This window comes from Eschrichtius robustus, chromosome 1 (assembly GCF_028021215.1).
Source record: "Eschrichtius robustus isolate mEscRob2 chromosome 1, mEscRob2.pri, whole genome shotgun sequence".
Taxonomy (NCBI): domain Eukaryota; kingdom Metazoa; phylum Chordata; class Mammalia; order Artiodactyla; family Eschrichtiidae; genus Eschrichtius; species Eschrichtius robustus.
The window spans coordinates 49117953-49138684 of NC_090824.1; the positions used below are offsets into that span (position 1 = coordinate 49117953).

A 20732-nucleotide genomic window follows, 5' to 3' on the forward strand; every position below is an offset into this window, starting at 1 on the left:
AATCCTGAAGACACACAAGATCATCTCTTTTCTGAAATATCAAGTCTCTACATGTTCAGCCTACTTGTAATCTTCTGTATATATTGCATTTTTTAATCACTTAAAAATATACTGTCATGTATACTACAAGACTAGAAAAACAGAACGCTTAATTAACGAGCAGCATTTCTCTATCATCTCAAGTGACAGAAACAGATTTGTATGACTCTAGCCTTTTGATTACACATATCAAGTATATACACAGTGACACAAATATTCACTTGAACACTGTTAAATGCAAATTAATTAAGCATCGTTAAATATGCAACTAGAAATCACACTTGCCTTCAGCTTCAGTGAAGTGCTTAGAAAAGTTTATTTTGTGCTTAGATTATTTTTCTAAAGAATCACAAAATTACACATCCAAACTCTTCAATGGCAGAATATTTAATATTCTAAAGGACAGGCCTTTAAAGAAAACTGTTGTACATTATGATATTGTAAGTCTAATGGATTCACACAGCAGCAGAACCTAGATGAAAGGGGACATTACAGAAATTGTCTATTACCATAATGGAGAGGTGATCCATTCTAAATATTTATGCTTTTTCCCCTTCTTGTAGCTAATACAGTTCTCTACTGCCACCGCACACATCCGCCCACCCCCTCTTTTGCTGTAAAGTGAAAACTCTATTCTTAAACTCTTCAAGGAGTAAAAATATATTAAATGTCCCACCTTGCTGATACCCACCTGTGAAATACCACACAACAGAAAGTACAGTAGAATATGGAGTTTGTCTTTTCAAAAACATAAGACTTTTATGAGTTTAAGACATCAAGCATACATTGACTTTGTAAAATCAATTAAGAACTTTCTGTATGAGGACAAATATACACTGAAAACATACACTACAAGATGCTTTTTCCTGAGTAGAATGCTAACTTTATATCAAATTAAGCTTCTGTGAATTTTCAAAATGTAAAATACCAAGGCTTTTCCACAAAATCAAATAAAAATCAGGAATGTTCACCTTCACATCCAAAAAAAGTTCAAGTAGAGGTTCAACAAGAATGATGTAAAATCTGAAACAAGTAGCCAAGATTTTAAATTATCAGTAGATGCCTCTTCACTTTTAAGGATTCCTCAGTAAACTTCAGTTTGAAACAATTTATTAAAACATGAAAAACATTTCCAAGAAATTATCCAATTTGGAAAATGAAAAATGTAACTCATGGTAAGAAAAATACGAATCATACACTGAACAGAGGAGAACAAAAAGGCAACCAACCTTTTATAGGAATCAAGACAACACCATGGGCTTATAAAATCTTCCTAAACATATCCTGTATTATCATATGTAGAAAACTGTAACTAAAGTAAGGTAGCTTTTATTAGTTGCATACTCTAAAGCTATGACTAAATTTTGGACTTTACCTCTGAAAGGACCTCAGACTTGTCACTGAAATACACATTTCTTGAGACAATGGGCAAAGTTCCCATTAATGGGAAATATGTTCTTTTTTTCACACAGTGAAACTGAGAAAAATTGTATCAAATGAGAAACCTTTTTCTCTAAAGTAATCTCCTTAAATACCTCAATAATGCAATACTTGGGAAATGTAATTTTTCAACTCAGACTTGAAAAGGTTATTATGAAACAAACATACAGAAATCTTATTGCTTGGCACCAGATTTTTCAAAAATTAAACAACTGTTTGAACCACCATACTGTTCTCAAATCCTGTGTTTTCACATAGTGCTACTTTTATTTCCTGAAGGTAGACTGTTCAACCTAATGACAATCTAGACTGAACCCTGCAATGTACAAGCAAGTCACAGTTCACTTCAAACCAAATGAAATGATCCATCTTCTGTTTCTGTCAGAATCATAGGCATATACTTGTACAAATTAACTAGATTTATCTGTGGCCAATGAAGGAGCCACAGAACGTTGTCTTATGGCATTCTGTGCAGAGTCTGTGTTTATTCTTTCTTTGCTTTCAGGTTCCTCTTCTGAAACATCTTCTTCATCAGCCTCTTGTTCTTCCTCCACTTTTTTCAGAGGTTGAGAAGATTCTAGTAATAATTTTTCTTAAAGATAAAAACCAGAAATGTTCTTTTGTTGATGTATTAGAGTTGTGTTAAGAGTACAATCAAGACACAATTCATACGCCCATAAATTGCTTTGGCATTTATTTATCAATCATGTTTGGATTTCCAAAAGGAAAAAGCTATCTTCAAGAACAAGTGATACTGTAAAAATAACTGGTTTGGAAGATCCATTTTACTTACCAAATTCATTCTTATTATCCACCTATTCATAAACTGAACTGAAATTAATGAACCAGAATTAATGCCGTGCATATGGATGTTGTAAGAAGACAGACTGCATTAAATATAACAATCTTGTATTAACTTGCTATTAAATCTTCTAGCTAAGAAGTATACTAAGACAAACTTCAATACCACCCTTGTTTCAGCTCCCAGGAGAAAAGGAATCAGACACTTAAGTTGAAGGCTATTTTCCTAGCCATGTTTTTTTTCAAGTGGTTTCATAAAGATGCTTCCACTTCTCCACATGTGTAATTTTATTAAGGTGTAATTACAAATAATATAAGATACATATCTTAAGTATACAGCTCAATTAATTTTTTAATATGCACACACACACATATACCCCCCCTCCCTTTGTTAATAGGGACTGTTGCTAGTTAACGTAAACTTAGAACACACCATGTTACTGAGATCCAGAACACAGAATTTGGCCAATGAGTTTTTCTCTGTTCAGTGATCCGAGACCGTCCCTAATCCTAGGCAACTCGGAACGGAGCGGGAAGAAGAACACGGGGGTGCAAGGTAGAAGAAATTACGGGAAGGAATTACCATAAAGTGGACAATCTGTTGTTTGGTCTGCCTAGCATCCCTCTTCCTGTTGGGTTACCCCTTCCCTATGCCACACCCCAGGTGGCTGTGGTGAGCACAAACGACAGTGTAGAGCAGTGGTTCTCCACCAGGGGTGATTCTGCCTCCTCGGGAACACTTGGCTATGTCTGAAGAAATTTTTGGTTGCTACAACAGAGAGGGGCGGTGCTACTGGCAACCAGGGGGATGCTGCTGAACATTCAATAATGTACAAAAGACAGTTCATCACGATTAAGAATTATCCAGCCCAAAAGACCAACAGTGTCAAGGCTGAGAAACCCTGGTTTACAGTGACTGTTCCAAAAAGTGAGCCCTCTATACAAGCGGAATACACCAGAATTTTTCCAAAAGATAGGTGAGTACAGGCAGAAGTATATTTCCTTCTTACTCGGGATGAGCTATAGCTTTCTATAGTCATTCTATTCTCAGGACTAAAAAGAGCCCAAAATGGAGCAAGCAAAGTCATAGAGAACTGAGCAATTCAGAAACATAAAAACATTTGAGCCCCAGGATCCAATCAACTCTGCCCTCAGGCTTCTTGACTACGTGAACCAATAAATTCTGATTTTGCTTAAAGTTAGACTCAGTTGGATCTTTCCCTAGCAACTCAAAATCTAAGCCAAACACACATAATGGAAAACAACTCAAAAATCCTGTAGCCTGCTGCAGAAGGGGTAATATCACATTAAAGTATGGATTAGTATCAGTTGTGTCACAGATTACTTAAGAGACAAATCTGTTGTTAGGCTTAAGGTTTCTGAAGCAAAATAAATATAAAATGTACATTCACTGACTTAATTGTCTTTTAAGTAATCTGTGCTTATTATATTTTTTCCTACAGGTCAGTGGCCCTTGGTGGATAAAATTATTCCCTCCCCTACCTGTGTCCTTCTTAGCATCAATGCAACTATCTAAGAAATTTTTTAAAAAACCTTATCAGTTGTTCGACAGACGAGGAATACTGTAAATGCAATCTCCACTGATTTCATTTCACGAGTTTTGACCTCAGTTTAAGTCCTAAGTCACGAAACACAACAGAACAGAAATGTCAGGCCAAAAGTCTGGTTTAGGTTCTACTCTCACCTCCGTCATTTCTGTGTGAACTTGGAAACACAGTTCATCTCTCTGAGCTTTAGTTTCCTCAACCACAAAATGGGAAGAGTATCACTTATGCAGTCTACTTTAAAGAGCTGCTGAAAAGCAAATGGGACGACAGAAAGTGAAAGCTCTTTACAAACAGCAAATAAGAGGGCCTTCATAACAGTATAATTTTCAAGATTAAAAATAAATGATTGGTAGGTAATTACATTAAGATAAACAGCAGTGAATATTCTAATTCTATAAACCCATCGTGTAGTAAAATACAGTGCCAGTGAGAATCCTCAAGCAGCTACAGGATTTGCTTTTCCCAATAACCTAACAGAAAAACTTAGACTTGACCAGCATACAAAGAAAAAGCTTCAAATGTGGTCACTATACCAATGAAAAGACTTCAAGAGTGGAATATATTCAACTTTTTTTGACCCAAGTATATTCAAATGGATCCATGAGTATCACGGAATTTTCAAACAAACTGACATCAGGTCAATGGTTATCAAATATCTATAAGTTATATGCAGTGTTAAAATTCTCCACACTATAAAAACCAAAAAGAACCTATGTTTCTAAATCCAATGGGCTGTCATTCTTACATGAAATATACATCCCTCTTCCCCCACCACTCCATATTTAGAAACCTAAGCTAGAAAGGCAATTTGTTTTATGTGTGATTGTGTTTATTACAGAAATCAATGGGATTATAGTGAATAAAAATAAACATTTAAGGGGCTTCCATGGTGGCGCAGTGGTTGAGAATCTGCCTGCCAATGCAGGGGACACGGGTTCGAGCCCTGGTCTGGGAAGATCCCACATACCGCGGAGCAACTAGGCCCGTGAGCCACAGCTACTGAGCCTGCGCGTCTGGAGCCTGTGCTTCACAACAAGAGAGGCCACGATAGTGAAAGGCCCGTGCACCGCGATGAAGAGTGGCCCCCACTTGCCGCAACTAGAGAAAGCCCTCTCATAGAAACGAAGACCCAACACAGCCAAAAAAATAAAAATAAATAAATAAATAAGTCAGGAGCTCTTAAAAAAAAAAAAAAGTAAAATAAAAATACAGATTAAAATAAATAAATAAATAAACAAACATTTAAAAATATACTTACTGGAAGGGTATGGCTGTGGTCTGCGCCTTTTTGAAGGACAAAGGCAATCTGCCACAAATATCATGCACTGCAAAAATAAACATAGAAATATGATGTACAATATAAAGCTAGTGAAACTATACTGAATTATGAAATTCTAAAATATTTTCCTTCCCAGTACTCCGAAAATGAAGTGCTTACAAGTCCTAATAATAGTCCCGAAAGCAGAGTTGCTAAGGCAAACACTGTATATGATCCCCAAACCGGTAATCCAAGGTCTTCAATAAAATAGTTATGGCAAGTCTAAAATCAAAAGAAAAAAATAAACTAAAAACATGGTCATTTCTTAAAAAGTGACAGTGTCAAAATGTTTAAAATGGAAATAAAATTTTAGCCCATACCCTGATCCACATAGACAGCTGAAAGAGTGCTGACATACTACTCATCCTAAAATAAAGAGACAAGTGAAAAACTGAATCAGATACACAGCTTTGAAGTAGAATACATGTGTGTTACCTATATCTTCTATTTTTTACTCTATAATTTCCCCAACACAACAGATTTTATTGCTGTTACTCAAGATTAGTGATACATCAGTGATTTCAAGCCCATAATAAGGTTTGTTAATGGAAATTAACAGTTTCTGAATTTTTGCCACTATGTGATATCCTCATAAACAAAACACTTGATCATTTTTGTTTCCTTGTCTCCTATTGTTTTGACTTTAACCTTTCACCTGATGATTTCTCCAATATACTTTGAGTACAGGTTACACGCTCCATGGAACAAACTGGTTTGAAGTTAGGCACACTGTAAGCAAATGGCAACTCTTATTCACCCTTAAAATCCTCCAAAGAAAAAGTAGAGAAGAGAGTCTGAAGGCAGACTGGGAGCACTTGTTGAGTTGATCCTTCCCACCTAAGAATTACCCTCCTTTCGTATTAAACTTACAACAGCATTAGTTTGATATAGTTTAATGATACACAAAATAATTACACAAGAAGTAAATGCTAAGTTACCATGTAAGTAAAACGGTAAAAGTAAAAATAACAACTTTCACATAATTAAACCCAAGTAGCTTTGATGGGCAGTTAGAAAAGAGACCTGCTCCAAAACTTAGCTTTGTGGGTTCTCTCTAGCAGAAGTGGGGCCACGAACACATAAACTAATTCACACACAAGCCAGAGGTCCTGCATGCAGGATGGCCTAATCCAATCACCGATCGCTGGGTGGGTGAACCTGTCAAGCTGACCCTGGGAGCGCCTCTTACTCAAGTCTACCAATAAAAAAGGTACGGACTGCTGCCCGGAGGAGTCAGCGGAGACTTACAAGCGACCCCCACTTCCTCGACCAGAGACGGGAAGAACCGTTTATGACATGAGATTTCAAACAAAAATCAGTTACATTTTCAGTCCAACACAGACAGGTACATTAACCATGTTGCTTCTGTTCTTTAAAACACAAAATGGGAATAGGAACAAGGAACTGAAACATGAATCACTGTGTTGTCTCACTGTAGTCTGTGCTAATTAGATTCTATCAGGAAGAGCAGGTGCCTTATTTGGGCTGGGCATGGTGGTTCAGTGGGGGAATTCTGACAGTTCAATTCAGAGGTGTTAGGAAAAGGTCCTAAAGATGAACTTTCTTTTTGAAAATACTGTTTAGGGATGATCATACCCCCACTCCCAGATCCAGAGCATTATCGCTTACACTCTCCATCCTCCAAAGGCAAGTGTGGTAAGAGGACAGGAAGAGATAGCTTAGCCACACCAGGATGAGTCCATGGTGGCCTCAGCAAAACTCAGTATTCCCAGAGGTCTCTCAAATGACCCGTGAGGCCTTGCTCCCCAAGGAAGGTTCAGAATATGCGTTAGTTATGCCCAATCCTACTGCTCCATAGCGAGCTGCTATGGAGAAATGTACCCTCTACCTACATATAAAGCTCAGTGGTTAGTCATGTCATCGGGCTCATTGTGCATCCGTACTATTCGTACAAAAAGCTATCAGACAGGTGGAATAATTCAATCACATTAAATCAAGAACTGAAATCTAAAGGTAGCATGAGTAGGTATATGGTTGAGGCTTCTCATCCAAATCCTAAGCTTAAATGATAGGGACTTCCCTGGTGGTCCAGTGGTTAAAACTCCGCACTCCCAATGCAGGGGGCCCGGATTCGATCCCTGGTCAGGGAACTAGATCCCGCGTGCCGCAACTAAGAGCCCGTATGCCTCAACTAAAGATTCCACACGCCGCAACTAAGACCTGGCACAGCCAAATAAATAAATAAATATTTTAAAAAACAAAAACAACAAAAACAAACAAAAAAACCCTCAAATGATAGTTTTACCCATTATAATATCGCTCACGCTCTTAGGGGGATTTATTAGTTTTTGATGATACAAATGACCGTATTTACGGAGCTAAAATATTCCTTAAAAGACTTTCAGCTTCATTCTATAGAATGCCTCATTCTACATTAACAAGGATCACAGTATGCACTGGACTTAGAAGATAAAGTCAAACTGAAAATATCACATAGTAAATCTGAACGTATCTTAAGAGTCCTAAAATTAAAACTAAGTATATATGCTTTATTTACATGAAATATATGTCCCAATTAATCCTGAAATAAATAAGAGAAAAACCCCTCATACTTACAAAACAGAACCTGGACCAAGCCATGATGAAACGGGTTCAATACTCTTCCACTCTTTTTCACTTATAAAGTTTATGAAGTCCTTCTTAGTCCTTGAGCCCTGATAGCGCCTAAATTCACCATTTTTACAACTAAAGAAGATCACAAGTAAATATTAATCAGCACCAAATAAATAAACTTTGTTCTGCTATTTCTATAACCTCATTTTACAATCAATCCTAATCTTCAAAATCATCAGCAATGCACAAGTAGCAAATTACACTAATTACCTACCCTTGACATCTTAGCCCCAAATTTAATTAAACACTGAGGTTATAGTTTTAAACAATCATAAGTCTTAAGACTGTTACTGTTACTCTTCCAAATAATAAAACTATGAAACACAGTAAGTAGTTATATGTCAATTATGTCTCAATAAAAAACTGGGGAGAGGGCTTCCCTGGTGGCGCAGTGGTTGAGAATCTGCCTGCCAATGCAGGGGACACGGGTTCAAGCCCTGGTCTGGGAAGATTCCACATGCCGCGGAGCAACTAGGCCCGTGAGCCACAATTACTGAGCCTGCGCGTCTGGAGCCTGTGCTCCGCAACAAGAGAGGCCACAATAATGAGAGACCCACGCACCGCGATGAAGAATGGTCCCCGCTTGCCGCAACTGGAGAAAGCCCTCGCACAGAAACGAAGACCCAACACAGCCATAAATAAATAAATAAATAATTAATTAAAAACAAAACAAAACAAAACAAAACTGGGGAGAAAAAGAAATGCAGTACGTAGATATATCTCAGAAAATTATTTTTAAGCCACAATACACACATTAAAGAGATGACTTCATGAAAAAGCGGTTAGAATCACGCCTGACATTTATTATTTATTAGCTATTGTTAAAGAGCTTTCACAGACATCATGCTTTAAGTCGCTGGAGGCATCTGATGCAGTGACATTCGGCTTTGCGTTCTTCCTGACAGCCACCTCCTCCTTCCCATTCCCAATACACGGAGCTCTGTCAGGATCGTAAGTGCTCTCCCTGATCCCACATCTTCACCATTTCTAAACTATCTTAAATAATACTGCCAGTCTAACTCTACTCAATGAACACTTCAATTTTTATCACTTAAGCGCAAAAACTTTCCATAGCTCCCCACTACCTACAGTATGATTAGAGGATCCTTTATCCATCCAGAGCCAAAGACAACAAGGAAGCCCCACTCAAAAACCCAAAGTTTTGCGGAGGAAATGACATTTGAGCTGTTTTTGAAGGATAGGTAGGATTTCAGCAGGCAGAAATTAGGGGAATGGGCATGATAAACAACGTTACTAAAAGAAAAAGGCAGGAAATTCCAGAAAATTTCAGGGGGTGATGAGACAAGGGGGAGACTGACTAGCCAGTTAAGGGGCATGTGGAGAAAAGGACTGAGTAAAAACGGAGAGAAGCACTTACAGAGACAGAGAAGAGACATTTAAACATATACAAAGGGAATAGTGGCAAATAAAAAGGTACAGGGAAACAGATACAAACATGAAAAAAAGACAAGGAAAATCGAGATACACACAGAACCGCCGACTTCTTGTTTTCGTAACTTTTAAGTGAAGGAGAGAAGTGCCTCCTGGCATTCAACCCACCAGCTACATGAACATTAAGGTTCAGGGCAGATACAGAGATTTAAGATTTCTTATGGCCAGTTCAGAAGATAAAGACAAACTAAAAAACCTGACACTGAAGACTACATAATCTTGTTTATTCTGACTTAACAACCATTTCACCTACCACTGTCCACAAGGCTGAGCTACAGCACTTTCTAATAGCTAATGTTTGAACATACCCTGCTCCTAATTATAACTGTTTATGAGACTGTTCTCAGGATGGAATGCTTACTCTGCACTCTTGAAAATGCTACCTCCAAGGTTGAGTTTAAACCCCATATTCTCCAGGAACCAGTCCAAAGCAGCGATTTTTTCCCTTACCAAACTTCCTACACTACTTACCACAACTCTGCGCTCATAATCACTTACTAGCTGAATGGTATCACACCATTTCTCGTGCACATCATCTTCTAAAACAATTACAAATCTTTGGGATCCCAGACTGTTTCATGCATCATTCATCTATCTAAAGGCACCTAGGATAGCACTAAGCAAAGTAAGCCTTCTAGTAAACTTACTGAATATAATGCTCTTTAAACATGATCTAGGCTAGAGGTCTACTATTCTGATTACACTATGATGCATCTTTCATAACTACAGAATCTTCAAATACTTACTGATAAATAGTAGGAAGAGCAGTTATGATAAATCGTCCGCTTAGTCCTACAAATGATAAAGAAAGATTAGAAGTAAATACAAGAAAGGACACACAGCAGGTTTTATATGGGCCAATCACTTACTACTTAAAAGCTGACTCTGAATTACTTGACTAATAGGCAAAGAATATGAAATTATACCTAAAAATAGTTGAGCTCTGTAATATAAACAATGAAGGAAATTCCAATTACGTACTTAAAGCAACTGAAAAAAAAACCACTATACATTATCTCCATTTAAAAGTATGTAAAATCTGAATATTGAAGACATTTGTGAACATACATATATGTATAAACATTTGGTCAATTATACTACTATAAGATTACTAGCAATGAGTCATGGGACAGCACAATATAACTGTGGTCTTAGGTCTAAAATCAAATGAAATTGCATTTGATAATCAAAAAACAAACACAGAGTTTCTAAGGTATTGTTAAAAATGGAAAATATTATGAATCTTTCAAAAGGTGGGCCATAACAACATCAGCTAACATTATCAACCATGTGTTAAACACTAAAATAACTAAGAACCAATCTATGACTCAGTTTTCTGATCTGTAAAACGGGGATATTATCTATCCCACAACGTTGTGTAAGGACTACATAATAAATGCAAAACACTTGGAGCAGTACCTGTAATAGTAAGTGCTCACCAAATATTATCAATTATTACCATTTGGGATAGGGGCAGAATCAAGAATCCAGGTTTACTGTGACCAAGAACAGGTAAGAAGAAGCATCTGTAAGGGCAGGGCCTGACACTTCTCCAGGGAGCCAAGTCAGGAGGCCACAACCATGAGGGCTTTGTAATTAACAGCCAGTGTCCTCAAATCATAGTTAATGGATTAAATTTGAAAGCCAATTGCAGAGATTTACACAACTCACACACAGGGAATGTGACCTTGACTCTACAAAGAACCTCAACCACATGCTCCATATTCTGAAGCTTCGTACAGATGCAAATGCTGGGTTGACCAATGTCCACCTGAGCCACAATGTTCTAGGGCTTCTCACAGACGTCTTACATACTACTCTGGGGCCTGAGATGCAAAGGAAAAAAGATCACAGGCAGTTCTGTGAGGGAAGAGTCGGAGGAGGGAGATGTCTCCAAGGTCCCTTAGAGCAATACAGAAAAGAAGTAAGCTGCCATACCCAACCAGGGAATCCACTTTTTGCGGCACTTCACACTGAGCCCCCATCAGGGAGGTGGGTAAGTCAGCCTAACCAGCTGAAGACAGTTCTGTTTTTAAAAACTAGTGAAAGGTAGAGTTAAGATCATGCAATGTGGAAAACAGATCAACAGATCATCCCAATCTGCAACGAAACAAAATTAACCACAGACTTACAGTACCTGGCTGCTCTGTGACATCCACTTTTGCAACATTAACCTCAAGATCTTCTCCCCATTCGGCAAAACTTTCCCATTCTGGTTGAAGATTCTGACAAGCAGGACACCATGGAGCATAACTAAGAAATAGTTTTTAAAAAAGTTAAACACTCTAATATGATTATATTGGGATAAAAATTCTAAAATGTGTAACTTGTGAAGAATATTTTATACTAAAAACAAGATAGCAAAGTGGTTAATTTTGTGAAGATGAAAAGGTTTTAAGTGTGAGTCGAACACTCTGGAAATCAAGAACTATGAATTGATAATGCTAATCACAGAAAAGTAATTCTGAGAATAAGTTTTTAAGACACAAGGCCTTTTTCAAGTGCAAAACAGCTCTTTAAAAACCTTTGGATTTCTCTTATTATAAGGTGGGCAGAAAGCTCAAAGCCAAATTTGGAGTTCATCAGTTTTAACAATGGTATGTGCAGGAGTCACAAGTGCCAAGGTGCTAGTAAAAAAAGAGGAAGCACCCATGGCTGCGGTGAACAGGAAACACGTGCCTCATCTTAAGGAAGGAAACACTACTTAGCTTGACAGGTCCAGGACAGCTGGCCCAGTGCAGCAGGCTATTCTAATTTAAAAGGAGCTGAAAATCTGCATTTTTATGTAAAAATACTACCTCAAAACTTAACCCAGACACAAATACTAGGCAGGCCAAATGAAATTCTTTGCCCAGACCTTGGTCAATCTCGGGTTTATAAATCTGTGGCCAAGCATATTAGCATTTTAATTACTCTTCTGGTATTCAGTCTTAAAAGGCCCTGAATCTTTCCCAGGATTTGATTTTTCTCATTTTATTGTATATTACCTCATAATTTACCTCAGTTCTTTTTAATGGAACCAGGAAGAATAAAGCCTGGACCTGTTAAACACAAGAGTACAGCTTCTGTACTTCATTCTATTTTGACTTATTTTATGAAAATAAAATTCTTAAAAGTAATATGCACTGTGGAACAAGACTAGTACCATACACAAAGGCCAAAGTCCGTAACAATAAATTGAATTACAATGAAAATATCTCTGTAACATAACTCCTGATCAGGGCAGATTTAACGCAGATAACTAACTTGTAATAAGAGCAGACTATCATTAGAAATACTAGATCCTTTTTCAAGTTCCTTTTGTTTCTTAGGTGCTTTTTAGAGACTTCATATTCAGTAGGCTAGGGGGAAAAATACTATGGTATACTCTTAATTTCATACTGATGCTCTAATTCAAATCCCCAAATACTTCACTTCTGACTGCTGTATTGATATAGTTTGAGCAAATGAGTTAATAAAAATCTCCTTGAGTAATACTTGACTGAATTTGCATAAAAGTTCATAATCACAATTGCTCAACACATTATTTATGAAATTGTGAATATTTTACGGGCACAATCTAAAACAAGGTACTGAGGACAATGAAAACCAAATGCTGTCCCTGGTTGTATTTCCTCTCCCCTGCATCTTCAACGGTGCCTGAAAATTCATTTCACTGAGTTACAGATTACATGCATACTATATAAACATTTCCCCTATTGTATCCTGCATATAAATGTTCTATGCCTTGTTTGACTTTATGACTCAGGAGTTACTGATGTGACCTTCTGGGTTCTCCCTTGGGGATGTCCACCTCCACCTCCCTCCTTAACTGGCAACCCAACCACCCAGAAAAAAGCCCGCCTGAACCCTGTTAAGGAAGGGGGTTATTCTAACAACATCTGCATGTCTACTCTGTGTTAGTTTCTGAAGACAAAAAGAAAGCCACTATGGCAATACCTGGACATGTTAATTAAAGCTTTTAGATATGTCTCTCATCTGTAAAATGCGGGAAATAATACCTATCTTATAGAATTTGTAAAGAATTAAATATGATAACGTATGTAAAGAGCTTAGAAGTGTTTAGTACACAGTTAACAGTCAGTAATGGTGTTTTTTACTAATGAATAATGACTAGTACCACTAATAACTCTGCCACCACCACCACCAATTTAGTGACTAAAGCAAAGGCAGACAGTTTATTATCTACCGATGCAGAAGGGACATTATTAAAACGGAATCACCACAGACACATGGTTTTATCTGAACAATAAATGACGACCTGACGCTCTTTTAAGAGTTTATAATCACACTCGTACATTAATTTTTTGAATGCAATACCATTTAGAGAGGCATAAGAGTAATAACCCAAAACATTCAGTACTTTGCAAAAACACACACCCAAAAGAAAAATGAAACGTGGGCAAAGAAAACAACAACAACAAATGATAAAGGGAACGCAGATGTTTAAATAACGCAACTTGAATTTACTTGGCATTTAAAATAAAAATATGCCTAATCCATAAAATAACATTTAAAATAAACTAAGAGTCTCAAGTTCTAACACTGTATGTGGACTAATTTTTAAGGATAATGAGACAAAAAGAGAGGAGAGTTTCACTCAGTTTCCTCCTTTGTAGAGTTTGGTGAAATAAGTCTGTAAGTCTGTGAAGACTCATTCCAAAATAAATAATTGTATAGGAACTACACAAACCAACCACCCTCAACCCCAAAGCCATGAAGAAAAATTGAGAGAATTCAAAGCTGAACGTAACCTCACAGGCGCACCTCAGTCCTAGCAACCGAACTAGGGTGCACACTTTAGAAGAAACAGAGTTATCCCCTGGTCAGAAACGAGGAGGAGGTGGGACCAAGGCTGCGGAGGATCCCAAGAGGAGTTAGGGGATCGCGAGGAGTCGGGGGCTCCCGCCCCGCGGCTCGGAGTCGCAGTGCCGGGGAGTCTGGGACTCGCATGAGACGAACGGGGATGAAAGCGGGGGTCCAGACTTGGATCTAGGACCCCGGCCCACCGAGGGGACCCCGAGACCACCGCCCCGCACTCACAATTCTATCATCCACTCTCCATCCAGCAACTCTCTCCAGTTCTCGTCCGTGATGATCCGCACGTCGCTCCGCCGCCCGTGGGTCCAGGGAGCCCCGCAAAGCAACAGCAGCAGCACTGCCACGAGGATCCTGAGACTCCTGGAGGGCGCCATGTCGGCCGCTCGCCCACCCACAGCAAGCGCGGCAGCCCTCACTCCGCGCAGCGCCTCCTCACTTCCGCCCGCGCAGGCTGATCGGCCCGTGCGCATGGGCGCGACGGCGCTCGCGCGCGCGCGCGCCTTGAAAATTCTCAATGCGCATGACGAAGCCAGGTCCTAGTGGGTTGGTGGAGCAGAGAAAAAGGGAGCGCGCCTGTTCCCTAGTGCGCATGACAGAAAAGGGGTCTCTCGTCCTACCTTCTGCTTTGCTCTAAACCATTTTGGAGGAAGAGTGAACGGAGGGCGTGGTGTAGAAAGGGGGGGCGGGACTTCGGAGAGGAACGGCTTAAAAATTTGCCTCAGGATTTTGGCGCCGAATGATTGGCATTTATACTTAACGAAGGCAATAGGTAAGTTTACACTAAAGCAGTTTCCAGTTAAATGCACGTCAGAGTTTTCTTTTGTTTCCTTTGAAAAATTTTGTAGGGAAGCTAATGGGTGTTTGTATGAGTCAGAATATTGGTTTACTTCTGGGGGATTATAGACTGTAACGGGGTACAAGAGAACCTTATGGGTTCACTTTGTATTCTGTATCTTGGTCTGAACAATGCTTACATAGGTGTACGCATACCTAAAAAACCATTGAGACTGTATAGCTCAGGGAACTCTACTCTGTGCTCTGTGGTGACTTAAATGGGAAGGAAATCCAAAAAATGAGGGGATATATGTATACTTATAGCTGATTCACTTTGCTGTACAGCAGAAACTAACACAACATTGTAAAGCAACTATACTCCAATAAAAATTAATTTAATCAAAAAAACACAAAAAACCATTGAGCTGTACGTGTTTAGTGCACTTAGGATGTATATTATGCACTTTAGGATGTATATGATCCCTCAGTTTTTTGTAATGCAGCAGTTACAGAGATGCTAAATCAGAAATTCACATGGAACAAGACGCAGGCTTGTAACAAATATTTAAGGGTTTTTTTCCTCAAGCATTTGTAAATACAAATGCAAATCAAAATGTGCACTGTCTTTAGAAAGTATTAATCAGTCAAATGAAAATAGTTGCCATTACACCTCCTCACTTCACATTCTCTCCTAAACTCAATCCAGTTGGCTGATTTCCCCACCCCTTCGCTGAAAGGCCCTTTCTAGGACACTAGTAATCTGCATGTTAACATTCTTTTTACTTGACTGCCTGCAGCATTCTGTCACCACACCCTTCTTGAAAGGCACAGTGTGGTGCCTCGCTTGCTTTTTTTTCTCCTTCCTCACTAGCTGCTCCTTCTGAAATTCTTGGCCGTCCTCCTGTACTTGACTTCCAGACATTGGCTTTCCCCAGGATGCTGTACTGGCCCCCTCCTCTTCATATCCACACGCTCCTCCAGATAACCTCAGTTCTGGAGCCCTAAAAGCTATCAATATGCCTGTCGTTCCAGCCCTGACCTTTCTGGGAACTTCAGACATGTATGTGGTTAAAAAACAAAAGTCAACCAAGTAAATTTAAAGATCTAATTGTCTTGGGACTTCCATGGCGGTCCAGTGGTTAAGACTTTGCCTTCCAATGCAGGGGGTGCAAGTTCGATCCCTGGTTGGGGAGCAAATGGGAAGGAAATGGGAAGGAAATCCAAAAAAAGAGGGGATATATGTATACTTATAGCTGATTCACTTTGCTCGTGGCTCGTGGCCAAAATATCAAAACAAAAAACAGAAGCAAAATTGTAACAAATTCAATAAAGACTTTAAAAATGGTCAACATCAAAAAAAAAATCTTAAGAAAAAAAGATCTCATTGTCTTTATTCAGTGATTGATGAATCAGGCAGCATCCCATCTAGCAACTAGAAGGGCACTCCTAGAGGTTATACAGAATGGAAGGCTTTTATAGGAAGAAGGGTGAGGTAAGGGAGTTATTAGCAAAAGAAAAGAGACAATTATTTTTTAGGCTTTTTTAGGAGAGGAGAACTGGCAAGGGTTTTATCATGAGATTGCCTCTTCTTTAAGTCTGGATTTGCTCTCATGGGGGACAAATGACTCCATTTTGAGACTGTTATTTCTTTTTTAACAATATTCAACCCGTGGCTGGATATCTCTTGGATATCTAATAGGTAGCTTAAACATAACAGGATCAAAAAATAAAATTCTTGATTCTTCATCTCCTGGTTTTCCATCTCAGTTAAGATCCCCAAGGTCCATCTGGTTGCTCAAGACAAAAATTTACATTTTAATTCTTCATTATTGTTCTCTCTTTTCACCCCCTCTTCATGTACTCCATCAGCAAGTCCCATGAACTCTACCTTCTCTAATTTCCATCTCCACAGCCAATACCCTAGTCCAAGTTTCTATCATCTCTTGCCTCGACAATAGTAGATTCCTAACTGATCACCCTGTGTCCTCTCTCTTGCTTCTCTAAATAAGATCTAGCAATGTCTCCTTAAAACCCTCCAAGTGGTTCCCACTGCACTAAACATTAAAGCCAAACTCCTTAAACTCATTACTATGGCTTAAAAAGTCCTACATGATCTGACATCTGCCTCACTGCTACCTCGTGTAGTACTGGCTCTCCTCCTCCCTACCCTGCTACGCTCCAGGGGGTCCCTGAATACATCAAATTCATTCTCACACTAGAGAATTTGCATTAGCTGTTCCCTCTGCCTAGATTACTTCCCCACCAGTCTTCACATCACTCCTTTTTGTCATTGATCTCAACTTAAAAGTTACCTCAAAAAGGCATCTCCTGACCACCCCATCTAAGGAGCCTTCCCGGTCGTATTAGTGGGTCATATTATCCATCATATTTGTCCATGATGATTCTCTACATAGTATTAAACTGATATGCTTCTTTGTTTATTATCTAATTTTTTTCCTCACCCAGTAAGCATGTTAAGTTTCATGACAGTGGAAACTTCTCTGTTTTGTTCATTACTACATTACTACAAATCTACAGGGTTTAGTGCCAAGCCACTATTAAAACCTGGCACATTATAAGTGCCCAATAAATATTTGTTGAATGAATGAATTAATGAGGAAAATTATAATTATAGATATGCTGTGCTTTTATTATAATGTATGGGCTTCATTGATAAAAAGAATGTAAATATATTCTTATATATAATATGGAGCAATACCTGCCATTTATACCTCATGGGGTTGGTAAAATGATACAATGAATTATGTTCATGAGTATTCTTTTTAAACTAAATCATTCATGATAATTTGTTAAGATTTCATTTTAACATTTCATTTATATTACAAAAGAAATTCAGTCTTATGACTAAAAAGTGCAGAGTACAAAAGGTTGGAAAGTGAAAAGAAATATCTTCTAGATTCTTTTCCCATCTCCTGCCAGAATTTGCATCCCTTAGGCAACTGCTATTAACATTTTCTTTTGTATGATTTCAGAACTTTTCCATGCACATAAACTACTCTTTAAAAAAACACTAATGAGCTCATATTTCATTATTAGTCAGCTTTTGTCACTTAACAATACATACATATCAGTTTAAAAGAATTCTAATGTGGTCTCTGAAATATTTGTCTAAAAGTATAAGTATCAAGATATATATGAAAATATCCATAAAATATCATGGTATTAATAATTTATTATATTAATAATTATTAACCATTAATTTAAATGTAGTTAATATTATAATTAAATAATTAATATAAATTAAATACTATCAGATGGTATTCATTATATTTGATAGTATTTAATATATTATTGATATTATCACTTTTTCTCATGTTCTGAATGCTACCTTATTCTCTGTCAATTAAAGCTGGTATGCAGACTAGACCATATGTACTCTTGACCATTGAGTTTTATTTAGTATACTGTACTTCCTCTCTGTATTAACCAGAATACATTCTACCATGCAGCATGAGTGTTTTCTGAAACTAGTGCCACCCCGTGAAAGATCAAAAGGCAGTGTAGTGTAGTGATTAAATGAATGCACTCTGGGGCCAGACTGGGTTAAAATCCTGCCTTTACCACTTAAATGCTCCTTGATCTTTGGCAGGGTTGCTTAACTTCTTTGCTTGGCTTCTGTGTTTGTACTGATAAAAAGGGGTAATGATTGTCCTCCCTCATGGAGTTCTTATGAGGATTAAGTGAGTTAACATTTGTAAAGTGCTAAACACAGAGTCAGTTCCAATCCTCCAAGATAGGGGTCCCAACCCCCAGGCCACGGACCAGTAGCGTCTGTGGCCTGTTAGGAACCGGGCTGCACAGCAGGAGGTGATCGGCAGGTGAGCTAGGGAAGCTGCATCTGTATTTACGGCCACTCCCCATTGCTCACGTTACCGCCTCAGCTCTGCCTCCTGTCAGATCTGCGGCAGCATTAGATTCTCATAGGAGCATGAACCCTACTGTGAACTGCACATGTGAGGGATCTAGGTTGCGCGCTTCTTATGAGAATCTAATGCCTGATGATCTGAGGTGGAGCTGAGGCAGTGATGCTAGCGCTGGGGAGTGACTGTAAATACAGATTATCATTAGCAGAGAGGTCTGACTGCACAGAGACCATAATAAATCAATTGCTTGCAGACGCATATCAAAACCCTATCAGTGAGTGGCAAGTGACAACAAGCTCAGGGCTCCCACTGATTCTGCATTATAATGAGTTGTATAATTATTTTCATTATATATTACAATGTAATAATAATATAAATAAAGTGCACAATAAAGGTAATGTGCTTGAATCATCCCGAAACCATCCCCGGTCTGTGGAAAAATTGTCTTCCACAAAACTGGTCCCTGGTGCCAAAAAAGGTTGAGGACTGCTGCTCCAAGAAACAAATGCTAAAAAGGGATTAGACCTACAAGGGATTTACTGGGGGAAAAGGTCTGTGAAGGATAAGGGGAAGAGAAGCAGGAGTAGGTGGCAAAACTTTCAGACTGCAGTGTTGATGTGACACCTGTGAAAGGGCAAGGCGAAGGAGGATTGGCTGGGAAGAGCCTCAGACCAATCACAGTACAGTTGTAAGAAAGGGTCAGCCAGATCAACAGGGAATTGTGAGCCAAAATTGCCTGTTAGAGGAATCCCACATCAGGCGGGAAAGGCTGGCATTAGTGTATCTGCTACTCAGTCATTGGCTGGGAGCAGTGGTTAAGGGGACAGGGAAGGGAACGTGGCCTCAGCATTCACAGTGCCGCAGCTGGGGACCATCCATTTGCTAATGGTCCCACAGCAGACTGTCTTGAAAGTGATCTGAGTAATGCATCTACAGCCCACACAGGGCCTGGCACGTACTAATAAGTGTTGATAAATAATGAGGCATAAGAGTCTAGGGCAGGCTTCCCTGGTGGCGCAGTGGTTGAGAATCTGCCTGCCAACGCAGGGGACACGGGTTCGAGCCCTGGTCTGGGAAGATCCCACATGCCGCGGAGCAACTGGGCCCGTGAGCCACACCTACTGAGCCTGCGCGTCTGGAGCCTGTGCTCCGCAACAAGAGAGGCCGCGACAGTGAGAGGCCCGCGCACCGTGATGAAGAGTGGCCCCCACTTGCCGCAACTAGAGAAAGCCCTTGCACAGAAACGAAGACCCCACACAGCCATAAATTAATTAATTAATTAATAATAAAAAGAAAACATGCTAAACAAGAGATCAAATGGAAATTTAACAAAATGTTAATAACAGTTAAAAAAAAAAAAAGAGTCTAGGGCAATTCTGTCCAATAGAAATATAATGAGAATCACATATATAAATTTTAATTTTCTTATAGCCATATTTTTAAAGTAAAAATTAAACTTAATTTTCATAATGTTTGAATAATATAATTGAAAAACATCAATCTAATAGCCCTATATCAAACTCTAAATTTTGATAACAGAGAGAATATATTTTCTTTTCAGTTACTCAGAGAACTTTTACTGAAATTAACTTATATAAGACTACAGAGAAAAGATCAAAAAATTCTGGAAACTAGATGAAGAATAGCATAGTGGTTAGCCTGTCTTGGGTAAATCCCACCTCCACCCTTGGCTAGCTGACCATGGGCAGTTTTCCCTTGAACTTCCTCTTTTCAAAATATCACCAATTAGAACAAGAACAAGCCATAATGCTCCAGCAATGTCCTGGTGGCCCCTGTGGCAGCTAACAGTTAATTAATGCTTTAGTTGTGAGGAGGTCTCTTAAGAGGGAAGGTGGAGGGCAGGGGTAGAAGCCGGGGTGGCCACGGTAGCTGGGAGCTTTGCGGAGGTTGGTGGGGGAGAGGGTGGAGGGGGAGGAGGTAGGTGGCTCCAGGCAGCAGCTATTCACCAACCATCCTGGATGTATTTTAATATTTTAACAA

At 38.9% G+C, this 20732-nt stretch overlaps 1 protein-coding gene, 1 long non-coding RNA gene and 1 other non-coding gene across 3 annotated transcripts in view; 1 reads left to right on the plus strand and 2 right to left on the minus strand.

Annotated features, from left to right (window-relative positions):
- Positions 1–331: 331 nt before the first annotated feature.
- On the minus strand, positions 332–14531 carry TMX1 (thioredoxin related transmembrane protein 1). Its single transcript, XM_068545523.1, has 8 exons — positions 14296–14531; positions 11390–11505; positions 9999–10044; positions 7744–7872; positions 5487–5532; positions 5287–5388; positions 5107–5173; positions 332–2071 (listed from the first exon to the last, which is right to left on the minus strand). The coding sequence occupies exons 1-8, from the start codon at positions 14445–14447 to the stop codon at positions 1890–1892; spliced, it is 840 nt and encodes a 279-aa protein (XP_068401624.1). The 5' UTR covers positions 14448–14531; the 3' UTR covers positions 332–1889.
- Positions 11138–11272, minus strand: LOC137752084 (small nucleolar RNA SNORA70). Its single transcript, XR_011071045.1, has one exon. It is a non-coding gene; the product is annotated as a small nucleolar RNA SNORA70 (small nucleolar RNA).
- Positions 14532–14684: 153 nt separating the features above from the next.
- LOC137754085 (uncharacterized) overlaps positions 14685–20732 on the plus strand; it is a 31292-nt gene continuing 25244 nt past the window's right edge. Inside the window, exon 1 of the long non-coding RNA XR_011071733.1 lies at positions 14685–14842. This is a non-coding gene — a long non-coding RNA (uncharacterized lncRNA). The remainder of the gene's footprint in view (positions 14843–20732) is intronic.